The sequence below is a fragment of the Octopus bimaculoides genome, chromosome Z, assembly GCF_046866305.1.
Source record: "Octopus bimaculoides isolate indiv1 chromosome Z, ASM4686630v1, whole genome shotgun sequence".
NCBI classification, from domain to species: Eukaryota; Metazoa; Mollusca; class Cephalopoda; order Octopoda; family Octopodidae; genus Octopus; species Octopus bimaculoides.
In genome coordinates this window covers 7,691,091-7,711,072 of record NC_142944.1, presented here as the reverse complement: position 1 = coordinate 7,711,072, position 19,982 = coordinate 7,691,091, and the positions used below count along the sequence as shown (strand labels likewise).

The 19,982-nt window shown below is 38.5% G+C and overlaps 1 protein-coding gene across 6 annotated transcripts in view; it reads right to left on the bottom strand.

Annotated features, from left to right (window-relative positions):
* LOC106872603 (protein KIBRA) overlaps nt 1-19,982 on the bottom strand; it is a 97,732-nt gene that overhangs the window by 51,573 nt on the left and 26,177 nt on the right. For all 6 annotated transcript variants that reach the window (XM_089365474.1, XM_089365476.1, XM_052973752.2 and 3 more), the window contains one exon: nt 603-732. In XM_089365474.1, coding sequence (XP_089221600.1) covers nt 603-732 — 130 coding nt within the window. The remainder of the gene's footprint in view (nt 1-602; nt 733-19,982) is intronic.

Below are 19,982 nucleotides of genomic sequence, written 5' to 3'. Positions count from 1 at the left end.
GAACTCAGAACATAAAGACAGGCGAAATACCACTTAGCATTTCGCCTGGCGTGCTAACAATGATAATAAATCCTTTCTACCATAGGCACAAGGCCTGTAATTTGGGAGAGGGGAAGCCAGTTGATTAAATTGACCCCAGTACGCAACTGGTACTTAATTTATCAACCCCAAAAGGATGAAAGGCAAAGTCGACCTCAGTGGAATTTGAACTCAAAACGTGAAGATGGACGAAATGCTAAACATTTTGCCTGGCCTGCTAATGATTCTGCCAGCTCACCACCTTAATAATAACAATAATAATAATAACAATAATAATAATAATAATAACAATAACAATCCTTTCTACTAAAGGCACAAGGCCTGAAATTTGTGGGGAGGGGACTAGTCGATTACAATGATCCCAAATGTTTCAGTGGTACTTAATTTATCGACCCTGAAAGGATGAAAAGCAAAGTCAACCTCAGCGGAATTTGAACTCAGAATGTAGCAATGGACGAAATGCCGCTAAGCAGTTTGTCCGGAGAAGCTAGCAATTCTGCCAGCTGGCTGCCTTAATAATAACAACAACAACACCAACAGTAACAATAACTTGTAAAACATACCCTCATAAGTTCTTGTTTCTGTTTTTCTTCTGTATTCAAGCATTTTTTCGTCTGTTTTATTTCATTCATTATAGCTTGAGCTTCATCTATTGTAAAGCCACCATCCATTCGCGATAATTTCTGATCAACACTACAAAAGTAGAAGTCATTACATCAATTTGGTTTGTTTGTCTTCAATAGTAAATGAAATGATTATAACTCTCTTAAATTATATATATTACAAAACATTTCAACTACAAATGCTTATCATGCTACTAATAGTTTCAACGATTAGCTGGAGATGATTTTTAAAATGAGAATATCTGAAATAAATTCGACTGCTCTCAAATGAGAATACTAAAAATGAACCCAACCACTCTCAAAAATTAAGTAAAAATACAGGAAAAATAATCCAGAATCCTTGTCCGGTACCAGATCAATCCCAAAGTCTAATCAGTTCATGCCAATCATGAGGCCAAACATCTCTGGATGTTGCATCCGAATCCATCCAGCGGTTCTTGAGATATCTTATCCACGGACAAACAAACACGATTGAAAACAATACCTCCGCCTTCGCTAAGGTGGTAATAACAGAAATATTGTTGTCCAGGGAGAGTCATAAGTAAAATAAAAGAGAATATTTAAAAAAAAAGTTACTATAAATTTCACAATTTATTCAAAAAATTGGAAAGTATTTAGATTTTATTTTACCAAATTCACTCACAAAGCTTTGGTCAGCCTGTGGCTATAGTAGAAGACACTTGCCCAAGGTGCCATGCAGTGGGACTGAACCCAGAACCATGTGGTTGGGAAGCAAGCTTCTTACCACACAAGATCTGTGTAATTAATTATTCTTTAACTGGCTTTAGCCAGTGGACAGTGGTCATGACAAGGCACTGCTTTCGGTGGTTTATTTGATAAAATCAATTCTTGTACATTTTTTCTCTTTAAAGTTTAGTAGTTCTTATATCAGGCACGTTTTGCTGAATTGCTAAGTCATACGGATATAAACAACACAGGTTGTCAGATGTTGGAGAACCCAAAGACATACACATATGAGGGAGTGCTGAAAAGCTGCTGGCTTTAAGGGTATTGTGAAAGACCTGGTTGGAGACCCAACCTTCTGAATTTCTTTACAGCGCTTCGAAAAACTGAAGGACCTGAGAAAGGAATATGTTGAATAAAATCACAACTGATCCTCCTGTATTTTATTTTACTCAAAGCCAGGAACTTTCAGCACCCCTTGTGTATGTGTGTATGTGTGTGTGTGTTTTTATATGAGGGGATACTGAAAAGTTCCTGGATTTAAGGGTATCATGAAAGGCCTGGCTGAGGCCCAACCTTCTGAGTTCTTTTACAGGGCTTAAAACTGAAGGACTACAGCAATAAGTATGTGAATGAAATCATGACTGATCCTTCTGTATTTTCTTTTACCCAAAGCCAGGAGCTTTTCAGCACACCCTCGTACATACACACACACACACATATATATATAAATAAATATACACATATACATAAATACATACAAAGACAGCTGAAGGAGGGATGCATATATTTGAAGTTCTTGTCCACTTTGAACCTTTTTTTTATCTTTTGTTCTTGTTCAAAGCTACCCTTCATTGAAATTCCAGTTCTTACTGGGTTGAACTTGTTTAGGGAATTCCTTAGTTTCTTGGTTTATGGCGGTTTCAATGTATATATTACATCATACATTGATACAGCATGATTATCCTTCATTGGGACTCTAATGTTAAACAAGGGTACTACACTCGTTTAGGAATTTCTTGAGGTTTTATTGAATATACATACATACATACGCACTCCAACACACACATGGCTTAGTGGTCACAACTGTGAGATCATGGTTTCAATTCCCTGACTGGGCAGTACACAGCAATCTTAAGCAAAACACTTCCTTTCACACTGCTCTAGTGCAGTGGTTCCTAAACATTTTCAGGCTGCTGTCCCCTTGGTTCTAAGGCTTCATTCCTAGTACCCCACCCCACCCCACACACTCACCATCACTGACATAGACCATTTTTTGTAAACATCCATTGTGTTGTTTTGGTCACCCCATCTTTTTTCGATGCTCCCCCCCACTGGATCTTTCCATTGCCCTCCACCAGGGGGTGGGCAGTGCCACCCACTTTGGGAACTAATGCTCTAGTGCACTTACCTGTAAATAAGTAACTCTATGATAGACTGATGCTCTGAACAAGAGGAATGCTAGCCTGCCTGCCTAAACAGTAAGGTGGCATCATTCAGAAGGTACAACAATGCAAGGAAGTACATTGTGACTAGACACCTGACAGCCTGGGTGATACAGTTGTGTGTGTATGTGTGTACACATGCATACACACACACACACACACACACAGAGCTAGTTTGCATAGTTTCTGTTCATCAAATGCACTCATAAGGCATTTGTCAATCCAGAGCCACTGTGTAAGGCACTTACCCAAGGCTCAAGCAGTGCAACAGAACTCAGGGCCACAAGGTAACAAAGCAAATTTTATATAATAATTATTTTATGGTTATTATATATAATAATTCTATCATCATCATCATCATTGTTTAACATCTGCTTTCCATGCTAGCATGTGTTGGACGATTTGATTGAGGACTGGCAAGCCAGAAGGCTGCACTAGGCTCCAATCTGATTTGACAGAGTTTCTACATCTGGATGCCCTTCCTAACGCCAACCACTCCGAGAGTGTAGTGGGTGCTTTTACATGCCACCGGCACGAGAGTCAGTCACGCGGTACTGGCAACGGCCACGTTCAAAAAGGTAAGATTTATATAAGCAACTCTAAAACCTGTTTATTACATGTTTGATTGTAAGTTTCCATCTGTTTCAGTTAATTGTACAATGAAGGAATATTTCTCCTCTGTAAATCTTAAGAAACATTAGTGTCAACTTCAGTGTAGAAGAAGATTTTATCACACTAATACTTTAGGTCAGTGTTCTTACATTATGATACTATATACTGTCTGAATTGCAACATGGAAGAAAAACAATGTATGGAAAAAAAATAAAGGGTTATGGTGAGCATAATCTGTAGGATATGCAATATTAAACTGTGCAGAAAAGCAAGTGGGTATTAAAACAGAGCAGCTAAACAGTGTTAGAGCACCAACTGCAGTGTTTATATAGTAATCATCATCCTCGTTTAATGTCGGTCTTCCATGCATGCATGGGTAGGACAGTTGACAGGAGCCAACCAGGTAGAAAAACTGACCTATGCTACTCTGTTTTGGCAAGGATTTTATGGCTGTATGCCCTTCCTAACCCTAACCACTCTGTAGAGTGGATTCAGTACTTTTTACATGGCTCTTGCACAGGCAAGGTTAGTTTTGGCAAGATTTTTACAGCTGGATGCCTTTTCAAATACCAACCATTTTACAGAGTGGACCAGACGCTTTTTACGTGGCACAAGCACTGGCAGGGTCACCAAATAACTCACAAGACAAGGAATTATGAGAGGGGGAAGGGGGCATTTGAGGAGGGGGACTTGTGTCAAAGGATGAAAGGTTAGAGTGTGATAAAGAGACAGAGAGAGGCAGCAGAAGCAAGTGTCTTGCCACAACAGAGGGGACATTAGAGGAGATGATCCGGTATCAGAGGATGAAAGGTTAGAGTGTGACAAAGAGACAGAGAGAGGCAGAAGCAGGTGTCTTTCCACAACAGAGGAGACATTAGAGAAGATGATCTGGTATCAGAGGATGAAAGGTTAGAGTGTGACAAAGAGACAGAAGCAGGTGTCTTGCTATAATGGAGGGAGCATTGGAGGAGGTGATCCGATATCAGACATGTGATGCAAGTTGATGAGAGGTACAAGGTGTAAAACTGTGAAGTGTTTTTGAAGATCAAGACAGTGGCAAAGAGGGAAGAAGTGGTGAATGCAGATATCAGGATGTTTGTACCTCATAAGATGAAAACTGAGATGTGTGGTGATGAGTTGCAGGAAACAACAAAACCTATGCAGAATGGAAGGAGAGGAACATTGAATATACTGTTATTTCTCTCTCTATAACTACCTTCACTATCCATCATGCATATGTTCCCTATCCATCCTTCAATACTATACCCTACTCAATTCAGGGGTCTAGTGCTGATGTCATGAAAAAAAAAAGCACTCAGCACACTCTCATACCCACACAATCATTAGCATTGTTTTAATGAACACTTTTCCATGTTGGATTTACTTAGACAGAATTCATGGAGGCAGATTTTCTTGAGGCAAATGCCCTTCCTAATATCAATTTTCACTTGCCTCCAAGCAAGGCAATATTTCCCCAGGGCTGGACATATTTCTATGAAAGGCAACACTTGCATGACGGTGACACTTGTTTACAATTCTCATACAACATCAAGACAAGGAGACGCACACACACACACACATACCGGGTTTCAAATTATTAATGATGTAACACTTGTAAGTCCTTGGTTCTTTACAACTTCACGCTTAATTCATGACAGAGTATATTGAGAAACAGCCCTCAACTGACATCTGTTGGCTCTCTTACATATCTTTGTAGAAGATGTAACAAATTTTTTCACAGATTGGTAATATCTTCCAATTATTTTAGATATTTCTAATGTTGATTTACCTTTTGCAAGTTCAGAAATAACAATATTTCTCTGAAACAGTTAAATCACATTTACGACCCATAATTACACTCGTTAATAATCCGGAACACCAAAAGTTTATGGAAATCATGCAAATGGTCGCAGTTTGTTTATTCTTGTGCAAAACCTAATGTTTTTTTTTACATACCATGCACATATAGCTGTTGCCATCATTCTGTGGAAATTTCATTGAATTCCAACAAAATTTTAAAATGTTACATCGTTAATAATTTGAAATGCAGGTCTGGTGCTGCCTTCCAATTTGCCAGCCCTGGTCAAACCATCCAACCCAAGCTAGTATGGACAACAGACATTAAATGATGATGATGCATATATATATATATATATATATATATATATATATATATATATATATATATATATATATATACACACACACACACACATAAAATAAGTATATAAATATATATACAGTGGCTGAGTGGTTGGTGTTAGGAAGGGCATCCAGCTGTAAAAATCCTGCCATAAGTCACAAAAGTGTGGGGTAGGCTTCGGCCTGGCTGGTTCTTGTGGTACCGTCCCACCCATGCCAGCATGGAACATGGACGTTAAATGATGATGATGATGATGATGATGATGATGATACTCATTCATATGCATATATGCAAATACATACATTAATGCATATGTATATAGACACTCACATACACACACAAGTAATAGTTTACTTCCTAGATTCCATCTTATAACACTTCTGAATTTACATTATTCCAATCCTCATTAGATTAATTAACATCACAGCTATAGATAAAACACTCAAGCATATAACAACATACCCACTTACCTATATTGCAACCAATCATGCTCCCAATAGCTGTGATGGATGTCAATAGATTGCTTTAGCTCTCACACCGAAAAGGCCCAATCAAAAACATTCTAAAAGCCTCACTTATGGGAGGTCTACAGTTTATTTTCTCACTAACTTCTGAGCATGCCTTACAGTAAACTGACAGGCCATTCCCTCCACCCTCTTTCCTCCTACATTAATCAATCTTAGAACACACAGACACATTTACTTAAAAAACATTCCACTTAGAGTTTAGTCATTCACAGCCTTGTCACAATATTTGTAGAACATCTGTAATGTTTACAGAGGATGTGGAAATGAGATTGACAGGCAGCAGCCCAGCACTTTCAATCCAAGGGTTTTTTTTTTTTTAACCTAACAGTTACACAGTTATTTATAGCTCTATCCACTTCGAGTTAAACTGTTAAAAACGATTTTTTTCACGTTTCCATGTTTCTAAAGGCTTATGACAAACGATATATCATGTGATCAATTTGACCACTGGAAGTTGTTATACATCGCTGATCACAATGCACTTCATGTCATTTTGGCTTTTGAATGATGCCACCCTGCTGGGTAGGCAAACGGTGCAACACACTCCTTGATCGGAGAGCTACTCTGTCACAAGGTTATTCATTCACAGCTGAGTGGACTGGAGCGACATGAAATGAAGTGCTTCAATTAAGAACACAATGTGCCACTCAGTCCAGGAACTAAACTCACAATCGCAATATGATCGTAATATCATTACAAATGATATATGAGCATATGCATGTATACGTACAGGTATGTGCATACCTACATCTACCTGTACATATAGATGCATATCTGGGTACAGGATGTCAAAAAACGTGGACAAAAAAGGAACAAGAACATAAACAAAGCACAAAAAACGGACTTTTTTTATGGACAACAGAATGAACACATAGGTCATCATCATCATCATTTTAACATTCTACTTTGCCATGCTTGCATAGGTCAGACGAAGATGCTGGCCAGACACTCTTCCAGTTCATCAAGCAACAACCAACCTGGATATGATTTACGAGATGAACTGGAAACAAATGACACTGTTAGTAAAGCTATTGTTTACAAACCTATGTGTAGACTTGAGAAATACAAACTCACTCTCCCAAACACACATCACCATCATTATTATCATCGTCATTGTTGTTTTAGCATCCATTGTTCCATGCTTGCATGGGCCAGATGGAATTAGGTGAGGTAGATTTTTCTAAGGCCAGACATGTTTTCATGGAAGATTGGAAATGAATGACACTGTTTGTGTGTCAGTGACACTTGTTTACAACTGAGCCTTCTCCTATAGACCTGGACCAACCACAGACTTGTGAGTAGATTTTTGGTAGGTGCAAACTGAAAGAAACCAATCATGTGTATGTGAGAGAGAGAGAGAGAGAGAGAGAGAGAGAGAGAGAGAGAGAGAGAGAGAGAAAGAGAGAGAGAACGGGTATTTTCTTTGTGTCCACTGGTTTGTAAAGAACAGCTTTCTGATGATGTTGTTTGCTTGCAGTCCAGCATGAAAACATGTCTGGGTTATTTGTTGCTTGATAGACTGGGAGATTATTGCATCATTTGGAAACAAGTGGGAGCTGGAGACAGGGAGGGCATCTGGGTAATAAAGACATAACTGTGTCCCAAAGTATTCTTATCTGACCCATGAAAAAGTAGGCAGTGAAACAATGACAATGATAGATACATATGCATGTGTATGTGTACACACATACAGATAGATAGATCAATAGATACATACGAATGTATATATATAGATACCTATGTATATTTATGTTATCTGTGTATATGTATGTATACACATATGTATATGTATGTATACCAGTGGCCAACTGCATACAATATGTATGTATACATATACATAGACACACAGGACAGTTAAATGCCATTATAAACTGTACAGTGAGGGTCAACTTTAAAATATTCCAACACCATCACTAACAAAAATTTACAAAGATTCTTTTCTAAATCATAATGGAAAATTAATAACCCTGAGATATGAAATCAAGGCTCAGAGTGAAAACTCCATTATCAAGACAAAAATGTTACAGCAGGCCAGGATAAAATACTGCCATAAAACGGGCCCTTCCTAGGAAGATCTAAAATCATTCTGGTCTAACTAAGATTTGGAATGAGAGTAAGGATTTTAATTGGAGTGTGACATGGTTTGGTTCAAGAAATTGAGAATACTGTCAGCGTTAATAGTTACACATTCAATCTTAAAATTCACCAATCCTGTGGGAAAATTAAATTATGGGAAGATATCAGGAAGAAACCTCATAGGCAGATATTGGTACAAGAAGTTGACTTTTTGTAGAAAGTCACTTATACAAATGCTTGAAAAAGATAGACTTACAAACACTGCATTGGCTTAGAACTACAGAGGTTAACATTACATACAAATTGCACATAATCTGTCTGAGCCAATTCCTCCAAGACCATTGAGAGTTTAATGATAGTCACTGACAAGCTGACAAGTGGAAAGAAAGGAGTGTGGGGATGCATCAAACAAATGTTGGTAAATAAAGCTGTGCTGTCTGAAGAAAACAAAACCTTGTGACAGTATAGCTTGATTACAGAATGGCATTCAATTCCATTCTCCACTTATGGCAACTGAAGTTACTGCAGCTGGCAAAAGTACCTGCAACCTCAGTTGCTTCCATCAAAAGACTCACAAAGGCCTAATCCACAATTCTTACACTTGTAACTGAAAGTGGAACAATTGTCTCTACAGACTGCTATTTGATATTAATATTGTTCCATTGCTAATGACTAATTTTATATTTGGTCTGGCAGCTATCTGCAATACTAGCGACTGATTAGTCACTGCTTTACTATATCAGTAGAAGCAAAGTCTGGTTAGCATGTGGTTATATTGGATACCAGTGGCCAATCACAATCGAATTCACAGAAATCACATGATAAAGCAATTTCATTGCTGATATAGACATTTTTCATCTACTGCTGAGACTTCTGAGCTCTTTAGCACTATACACCTATATGAGATGATTTATCAAGACAAATATCACAGTATTACAGTGTTTTTACAAAATACCCATATTAAGTAGGATATAGAGATTGCTAATTGTCCCTGATATCATAAATATTTCCTAAGTAACAGTTAATCTATGCTTCTGTTTATTTTGGCTCTAAATCAACAGTCATTTCATCATCATTTAACGTCCGCTCTCCATGCTAGCATGGGTTGGATGATTTGACTGAGGACTGGTGAACCAGATGGCTACACCAGGCTCCAATCTGATCTGGCAGAGTTTCTACAGCTGGATGCCCTTCCTAACGCCAACCACTCCGAGAGTGTAGTGAGTGCTTTTACATGCCACCGGCACGAAGGCCAGCCAGACGGTACTGACAACAGCCATGCTCAAAATGGTGTCTTTTACGTGCCACCTGCACAGGAGCCAGTCCAGCGGCACTGGCAACGACCTTCTTCGAATGTCTTTTCACATGCCACCGGCACAAGTGCCAGGAAGGCGACGTTGGTAACAATCATGCTCAAAGGTGCTATTTACGTGCCGCCAGCATGGAAGCCAGACAGCTGGTGCTCTGGCAACGATCACGCTCGGACGGTGCTCTTAGTGCTCCACTGGTACAGGTGCCATCACGATTCTTCAAGTGTTTCACTACATTCCCTACTCAACAAAACAAGAACTGCTAATACCTGGGTATTGATGAAAATATATTGTACAAAGGTAATGTGAACAAGGACAGAGTAACCAAAGAATATAATACTAGACTTAAAAAGATATGGCAATTAGAGCTTTCCTAGTACAACAAAACACTATCCCACAATGCATTTGCAATACCCATATTGATACCAACATTTGGGATTATAGACTGATCATCATTGGCGTCATTGTTTAACATCCACTTTCCATGCTGGCATGGGTTGGATGGTTTGACTGAGAACTGGTAAATCGGGAGGCCGTGCCAGGCTCCAATCTGATTTGGCATGGTTTCTACAGCTGGATGTTCTTGCTAATGCCAACCACTCCAAGAGTGTAATTGGTGCTTTTTACATGCCACTGGCACAGGTGCCAGGCAAGCAGCACAGGCATTTATAGAAGAAATCTGTTCTGTAGATACAAGATCCTGGTATCGACTGCAAATTTCCAGAGAAGCAGTGATATTGACAGATTTCATTTCAGAACATAAGAGAGATGTAAAAGTTCCTTCCTAGAAAGAGCTAAAATCATTCTGGTATAAGACCTGGAATGAGAGTAAGGATTTTAACTGGAGTGTGACATGGCTTGCACAATAAATTGCGAATACTGTCAGCATTAATAATTATACATTCAATCTTAAAATTCACTTAATCTTGTGGGAAAGCTAAATTATGAGAAGATACCAGGAGGAAACCTCATAGGCAGATATCAGTACAAGCTGACTTTTAGTAGAAAGTTGTCATTGTTATCATCATAATCATCGCTTAATGTCCACCTTCCATGCTGGCATGGGTGGGATGATTTGACAAGAGCTGGCCAAGCAGAAGCCTGCACCAGAATTCTGTGACTATTTTGGCAGGATTTTTACAGCTGGATGTCCTTCCTAACACCAACCACTCAGCAGAGTGGACTTAGTGCTTTTTATGTGGTACCAGCACAGGCGAGGTCAGTTTTGACAAGGTTTTTGCAACTCGATGCCCTTCCAAATGCTAACCACTTGGTGCTTTTTCTGTGGCACCTGCACTGGCAGGGTCACCAAGTAACTTGCAAGACAAAAATCTTTTGATACTTATACAAATGCTTAAAAAAACTATGGAAGGCCATAAGAGAGATGTATGAGAAGAAGCTTAAGATTAGTAGACAGCCTTTGAATGCTGTATGACATTGCTCAGGCAACACTTGTTAGACAAAGGCACTATACCATATGCCCGTGGGCATATGGCGTAGTGGTTAAGAACGTGGGCTACTAACCCCAAGATTCCGAGTTCGATTCCAGGCAGTGACCTGAATAATAATAATAATAATAATAATAATAACAACATTGAAAAATACCTTAGGAATGAGAACCCAGGTTTGAAATTTCCCCAAGACACCTGAAGAAGGCTGGAGGGTATATCAGCCAAAACGTTGTGTTAACAACAAACAAGATGAGGACAAATATCCGTCAAATGTAAATAATGTAAATAATAAAACAAGTTCTCAAAATGAAGTAAATAACATTCTATGAATTGGTAAAATTCTTGAGAACTCTTTATGAAACACTCACTTCCTGATAATTTTACCCCATACAGACCTAGAACTGCAGGGTTGGGTATCTCAGCAAAGACCTAGAAGAGGAGTTTAATACTGGCTGTCTATGGGAACTCCCTATATATTGATAGTTTGGCTTTTAAAATTGAATCTATAGGAGAATTAGAAAAGAAATTCTAGGTTTCACAGCTAAACCTAGAATTGAGAGGTCTTATGGTAAACAATGTAATGTATGCAAGAGTGGTTAGGTGTGTGTTTGTTAGTGTAAAGTGAAATGATATTGTTTAGACAGATGTCACAAATACGTTTCTCCAATATGTAAGTGTCAATAGAAGTGACGTTTAAAAGAGGAAATAAAATTTTTTTAGTGATGGTCAAATGGCCAGTGGCAAGGAAGTGGATCCAAGGTGCATAGAAGTGTTGTGGATGTAAAGGTTCAGGAGCAAAAGAAAAATCAAGGCTGGATGAAGAGTTACAGATCAGAAGGGTATGCAAAGTAGGGACTTGGTTGAAAGAAGGGAATGGATATTCATAGAATATGGGAGAGGTGACAGGATCTAAGTGAAGTATCTACTTCACTAGGAAGTGTGCTGGATGGGCTATTGAAAGGATAAGATATTAAGGGTGGAAAGTGAAGGGAAGAGCAGATGGTGGTGGGGTGGAGCAAGATGTGAGCATGGAAATGCAACAAATGTTCCAGGTGTGGAGGCAGGTATTATTGACAATAATCTGGGGGTAACAGTGATGCGTTAACTGGAGGGCCGTCAGGTGTGTCTAGATCTTGAAGTAATGATCATGGTTACAGAGACAGCAAATGCATAGAAACTGTGAACATGGGATGGGGGTGGGAAAAGGTGAAGTCAGTTGACTTATAGGTGTAGAGTAGAGAGGGAGAGATTTGGATAGTTAACAGTGATAGTGATGTCGAAGAAATTGAAAGAGGATGGGTTGGTGGTAGAAGCAAAATCAATGATTAACTGAAAGGAATAAATGAAGTTGATGAAGGTGGTGAGTTGAGTATGAACAAGAGAGCTGGCCCCGGTGCAACCATCGATAAATGTACCATACAGTTCAGGGATGGACCAGTTAAGTAGATAAATATTTGAGCCTCAACATAAGCAACAAACAAGATAGCATAGGTAGTTTGCATGGTCACCTCAGTGACCTACTAGTAAAATTTACAGTAGAATGAGAACTAATTCAAAGGAGGAGCGTAGAGGTGCTGGGATCCAAGAAGTACTTAGGAGCAAGAGGACTATCATCTTGTAGGATGTCAGTATATAGGGATTTAATATCTAGAGCAAAGAAGGAGAGAGGAGCTAGGTGAGGAAGAAGAGGAATTGAACAGAAGAATGTAATTAGCATTATAAATGTGAGAAGTGCAGTAATCAATGGTTGGAGAATCCTTTTGAAGTTTCATTCATTTTCAGCACTTCCAGTTATGACTAGGAAACCTATAATGAACAGAAAGGGGTTGAAGACAGAGCCATAATAAATCCCACTAAATTCATTATAAGCTATCACCTTACTGGTTGCTCCTCAATACATAGCTGGTATAACTCTCTCCAACTCATTCATCTACCTTTAGCTTTCTTTGTGACCACTAAATAACAAAGCAAGGATCCTTTCAAAGACATTTTCCAGATCTACAAACGCTAGGTATAGTTTACTTCTAGTTAAGTACTTCTCTTGCAGTCATCTCATGAGGAAGATGGCACCAGTGGTACCTCTTCCTGGCACAAGACCAAACAGCATCTTATCTAGATTAATCTTGTTCCTAATCAGTTTTGCAATAAATTGTAAGTATATCATCATCATTTAATGCCTCTTCTCCATGCTAGCATAGGTTGGATAGTCTGACAGGATCTGCACAGGCAACAATTGTCTGTTTTGTTATGGTTTCAACAGCAGGATGCCCTTCCTAATGCCATTCTTGAAAAGTAGTATGGGATTTCTCACAGATCAATACATCTGTCAATTGCACACATAGATGTGTAACAAAATGGTCTGACACTGCTATAAGACAATACATTCTTGAGCAAACAAATAACCATTCAATGCAAATGATTGTAACATAACATGAGCAATACTTCTATTCTTATTTTTTTTACTATCAATATATATCTATATATATATATAGTCTGACGAATGGGAATGTGAAACTCTGAGTAATAGATTTTGTGATGTCTTTGCAGCTTTATTAATAAAGCATATGGCTCTACTTCTGGTATTCAAGTACTATTTATGTGCTCACTCTAGTATGTATGTATATATATATATGAGGGAAGATCATTATCAGAAATGTTCTGAGTTCAAATCTCACCAATGCTGACTTATCCCACTTCTAGGTTTGATAAAATTAATTCCAGGCAAGTACCAGGACTAGGATATTTAACTGTCCTCAGAACACATCAAAGAAATCCCTAGGACTTGAACCTCAGATCACAGAAAGGTGAAACCTCTGGCAATTTATCTGAATAAGTGCATGCATGGATAAATAGTAATAATACACATATGTATGTTTAAGGAGTTTTTGCTTTGCAACCAAATGAATTCAATTTTGGTCACACAGGATATTTTTCACGTGATCGATGTCAGAACCGTCTGACTCATGCTCGTGCTGGTGGCATGTTAGAAGCACCATCCAAACATGGCCGATTCCAGTACCCACTGACTGGTTCTCCTGCAGGTGGCATGTAAAAAGCACTATCCGAATGTGATCAATGCCAGGCCCGCCTAATTGGCCCTCGTGTTGGTGGCATGTAAAAAGTACCCACTACACTCTCGGAGTGGTTGGCATTAGGAAGGACATCCAGCTGTAGAAACTCTGCCAGATCAGATTGGAGACTGGTGCAGCGGTTGGTTCTCCAGACCTCAGTCAAACCGTCCAACCCATGCCAGAATGGAAAAACAGATGTTAAATGATGATGATCATCATGATGGTGGTGGTGGTGGTGGGCAGATATCTTTCACTAGAGCAGACCAACCAAAAGCCATGTCAGTGGAACTAGTAGGCAGAAACAGAAAGAAGCCTATTGTATGTACGCATTCATGAATGCATACATACATACATACTAGGCATGTGCCATCAGTAATTACTGAGGGTAGGTAGTTGTGACCTTTATGTAATAAAACATACAAAAAATAAGCGAAACAAACACAGGTGCACGACTGCCTTTATAGGTGTTGTAGGAATGTACGCAGCATGAATACTACAGCAATCCTATGCATAGCTTAAATACTAAGATTGAAAGGCAGGGGCGAATTATGCCTACGTAATCTATGAAAAAATAAAATATTTTGCATTTTATGCATAGTAATCAGAGTAACCTTCATAATTCTATTGAATTAGGTGCATATTTTGCCATAAAAGGTAAATGTTACTATCGATCTATTTCATTCAGGTTAGGCACTGCCTACCTTGTCTATCTAGGCAGCACGTCCCTGATACATACATACACACACGTATGGTACTAACATAATTGTTTGTTTTAGGAGTTTTTGGTTCACAACCACATGGATTCAATTCCAATCTCACTGAGTGATACTTAGAGCAAGTACCTTTTACTAAAGACCTTGGCCAACCAATGCCATGTGAGTGGATTCGATAGACAGAAACAGAAAAGTGTATAATGTATGTGTGTGTATGCACATCTGTGTGTGTGTGTGTGTGTGTTCATGTCTCTTTGTTTTGACACAGCATGTTAATTGTAAACAAAGATCATCGTCACAAAAGTATTGTTGTTCATTTGAGATCATCCGTGAAAATATGCACAGTCATTGTACTCTTCATGTTCGAATAACAAGAAAATATTACTTTACTAGGAAATAGGGCAAAGTTGGCAACCCAAAAAGCATCTGGCCTTAGAAAACCTGCCACAATTAATTTTATCTGACCCAAGGAAAGTATTAAAATGGTGATGATAATTTCTAAAACTGAATGTTTCTTTCTAGTAATGCATGGAGAGTTATTGTCACAGAAATTATTTATCTATCTAGCTATTCCTACATGTAGCTAAGACTCACACACACACAATAGAATACAAATGAGAGTGGCAGGAGCAGTTAAGCCAACAATTTATCATGCTCTCTCTCTCTCCCTCCCTCTCTCTCTCTCAATCTATCTCTTTACTACTTTCTCATGTATTCTTGCGTCATTACTATCTGGACACACATTTTTATATATATATATATATATATATATATATATATATATATATCCCTCTACCCCTCTCTCTATTAACACACACACACACACATAAATACTATTTACTGTTTACTTGTTTCAGTCATTTGGCTGTGGCCATGCTGGGGCATTACCTTGAAGTTTAGTCAAACAAATCGGCCCCCAAAACTTATTTTTTAAGCCTAGTACTTGTTCTATTGGTTACTTTTAGCTGAACTGCTAGGTTACAGGGGTTTAAACACACCAACACTGATTGTCAAGCAGTGGTAGGGGACAAACACAGACATAAAGATACACACACATAGATATATAAATAAATATATATATATATAAACCTAAATATATATAAACACACACACACCCACATATATATATATATATATACACACACATACATACATGTTGAAACAAATCCATTCACAAGGATTTGGTTGACCCAAGGTTATAGTAGAAGACACTCACCCAAGGTGCCATGCAGTGGGACTGAACCTGAGACCATGTGGTTGGTAAGCAAGCTTCTTACTATACAGCCATGCCTGTGCCTATATCATTATCATCATTTAATGTCCACTTTCCATGCTAGTATGGGTGGATGGTTTGACTGAAAATTGGTGAGCTGCACCAGGTACCAGTCTGATTGAGCATGGTTTCTATGGTTGGTTCCTTATGCCAACTACTCCAAGAGTGTAGCAGGGGAGGGCTAGCTTAGCTATTTCTCTGTAGAGTGAGAAAATGATGAACAGCTTTAATCGATTTTCAAACCTTATTGGATTCTCATCAGAGGAGACTACATCAATTTGACCCATCCCAGAGAAACAAACAGCTAATCTGTTTGTAGACTCAACAATTAGACAGTAGCTACAGAAAACTGGTGCCCCTCATTTGCATACCAAATGTATTAAATCATCACAGGCACAAACACTTTTAGTTACATTGCTTGATACGTCAATCAACCATTTTCTCTCCCTCTCTGTTTACCAGTCTGTCATGTGCTCCTTCAGTCTTAGTCACATACTTACACACACACACACACCCCTCATCTTTCCCTCCACACTTCCCTATATATTAATCAATTTATCTATCTCTGTGTGTGTGTGTGTATACACACACAAGCATATATGTGCATGTGTATGTCCAAGTCCACACCAAGCCACACACAAACCACTACATCAAGTCTTTCTCCCTCTAAACATCAGCTACCTGGAAGCTCCTACCTGTTCATGTTTTCCTGCAAGTGTCAACATGCAGTAGTGAAAGTGGAACATTGCCAAGGGCAGTTTGACTGCCTTTGGATGCTCTAGATGCAACATTTATACACATACACATTCATGTGTATATAACATATAAATGCATCATCATTTAATGTCCGTTTTCTGTGGGTTAGGTGGTGTGTATGTGTCTGTATGCCATGGGTTGGGTGGTGTGTGTGTATATATATATATATATATATATATATATATATATCTTTGTTATAAGATCATAAGCCAGAAAAAGAGTATACCCTAAAATAAATAGATATATATAAATATACATACATTTATATATGTGTATATATATATATATATATATATATATATATATATATATATATATATATATTCACACACACACATATATATATAAATATATATAGTGAAGGCGCATGGTTCAGTAGTTAGAACACTGAGCTCACAATCATGATGTTGCAAGTTCGAATCCCGGACAGGGCTGTGTGTTGTGTTCTTGAGCAAGACACTTTATTTCACGTTGCTCCAGTTCACTCAGCTGTAGAAATGAGTTGCAAGATTACTGGTGCCAAGTTGTATCGGCCCTTTTGCTTTTCTCTTGGATAACATCGGTGGTGGGGAAAGGGAAGGCTGGTGTGCATGGGCAACTGTTGGTCTTCCATAAACAACCTTGACCAGACTTGTGCCTTGGAAGGGAACTTTCTAGGTGCAATCCCATGGTCATTTATAACCAAAGTGGGTCTTTACTTCTCTTTTACATACTGTTGCCACAATTATTATTTATCAGAGCTTAATGGCAATATTTCATTAAATCCAAAAGGGTGAAAAAGCAGGGTTTGAACTGAGAATTTACATAGAATATATAGCATGAAACCAAGAAAACAAACAAAAAATAAAAAAAGAAAACACAATAAACATATTCACCACTATTATTGACAGAACGGGTACACTGGTATGTGTGTATCACGGTATCAAAAAATTGACCAGGCTATCATATGATGTTATACAATGCTGATCACAATGCGCTTGCATCATTTTAGCTTTTGAATGACACCACCTCACTGGTTAGGCGAGCAAACTAACATTTCCCCTGATAGAAAGGCTATTCCATCACAGGAGTACCCTTTTATACCCCTTTACAACTAAGTTGACTAGAACAACATGCCACCCAATCCAGAAAATGAACCCACTAGGCCACATACCTATCACACACGCACACATTCCAGAAGGTGACAAGTTCTAAAGAAACTATGCCGCACTACTTAGCATACAGTACTCAAGAGTAAGTCTGAGAGTGAATAAAATATTTAATCCTAAGTCATTTGTCTGAAAAAATATATTCTGTTGGAATGATTATGGCTTATATATATATATATATATATATATATATATATATATGTGTGTGTGTGTGTGTGTGTGTGTGTGTGTGTGTGTGTGTGTGTGTGTGTGTGTGTGTGTGTGTTCGTGTGTGTGTGTTTGCATGTGTGTGTGTGTGTCACACTCTAATCTTTCATCATCCAGCACAGGATCACCTCCTCCAATGCCACATCCCCTCTCAAAAGATCTTTTTCTTGAAAGTGACCTTGCCAGTGCTGGGACCACATAAAAAGCACTCAGTCCACTCTATGGGGTGGTTGGTGTTAGGAAGGGCAACCAGCTGTAAAAACCCTGCCAAAACAGGCAGTGAAGCATGGTGCAGTCTTTTGCCTTGCTAGCTCTTGTCAAACTGCCCAACCCATGCCAGCATGGAAAGCAGATGTGAAATGATGATGTATGTATGTAAACAAGAGATATGAAAACACATCATTTGGTGAAACAGACCAATATTTTCCAAAACTCAAACACAAACATGAATTGTTCTTATGGAAAATTTTGAACATCCATTTCACATAACAAAATAAGTTACTGAACTGAGGCATGGTATGAATGGTTAAGAAATTCATTTCACAATCTTATTATTCCAGGTTTTATTCCCTTAGCACCATCTGAGTGACAGAGCTGTGTGGAAAAAACTGTTTGTTGTACACGTGTGTCTGTGTCTGTCTTTTAATAATGTAGATCAGTGATGGATATAAACATCAGTGAGAAAAACAAAAAAACTAGTATTTCCCAAACAAAATTCATTGAGATATATTTGTTCCGCATTAAGGTACAGACACTTCCTTGTCATATTCAGCATCAGAAATACACAGAGTTGAATGCTTATTGTCCAGCAATCTCCATATACAACTTATATATATATATATATTTATTATTATTATTTTGCTTAAGAAGAGCAATACTAATAACCAACTGTTAGAACTCGATATACATAAGAATCAAGTATCAGTTGAGTATAGACCAGTAATGTGGAGGCGCAATGGCCCAGTGGTTAGGGCAGCGGACTCACGGTCGGAGGATTGCGGTTTCGATTCCCAGACCGGGCTTGTGTGTATTTATTGAGCAAAAACACCTAAAGCTCCACGAGGCTCCAGCAGGGGGTGGTGACGACCCCTGTTGTACTCTTTCGCCCCAACTTTCTCTCACTCTTTCTTCCTGTTTCTTGAGTAACGCTGCGATGGTCTAGTGTCCCATCCAGCTGGGGGGAACACCTACGCCATAGAAACTGGGCCCATGAGCCTGGCTAGGCTTTGAAAGGGCGACGTTTTTATAGACCAGTAATAAATTAAAATGACAAGTGAATAAGAAATTATGCTGTGAACTTCATTAGCTTATGGCTGTTTCTGCAATAACATGCAATACGCTATCTGAATGCTTTTCTATCACTCTATAGCTTCAAACATAGAATGCAACATACTCACTTATTCTTGTGGGACTAGTTTTTAATAGCCAAACAACTTGATTACGATCCAAACAGAATAATTGAAATTCTTATCTAAGTACTGAAATTTTAACCCAAATACCAATCTCCACCTAGCATCATTGAAAATTCGGTCCACTTATCTCAATTATTTTTTCTATTGCTACCACTACAACCTCTTGCCCCTCTGACCTTACTAACTTACATTTATGTTAGACTCTACTGTGTCACAAGGTTCAATTACGTTTCCACTCATGCTTCTGTTTATTAATGACCTACTAGCAGACACTATTAAACACATGCACTCTTAAGTAGATACAACCAACTTTCACTCCTTAACCTTCTGCATACAAGCATCACACACACACTCCACATGACCAAGAAAACTTATGTCAGACTGGCAGATTCCAAGAAACATTCTTGCAGCACTGTTGTTTACTTACTGATCAACAACGCACAGTTTAAAATTCTCAAATTTAAAATACTGCATACAGAACATGGATGAAAA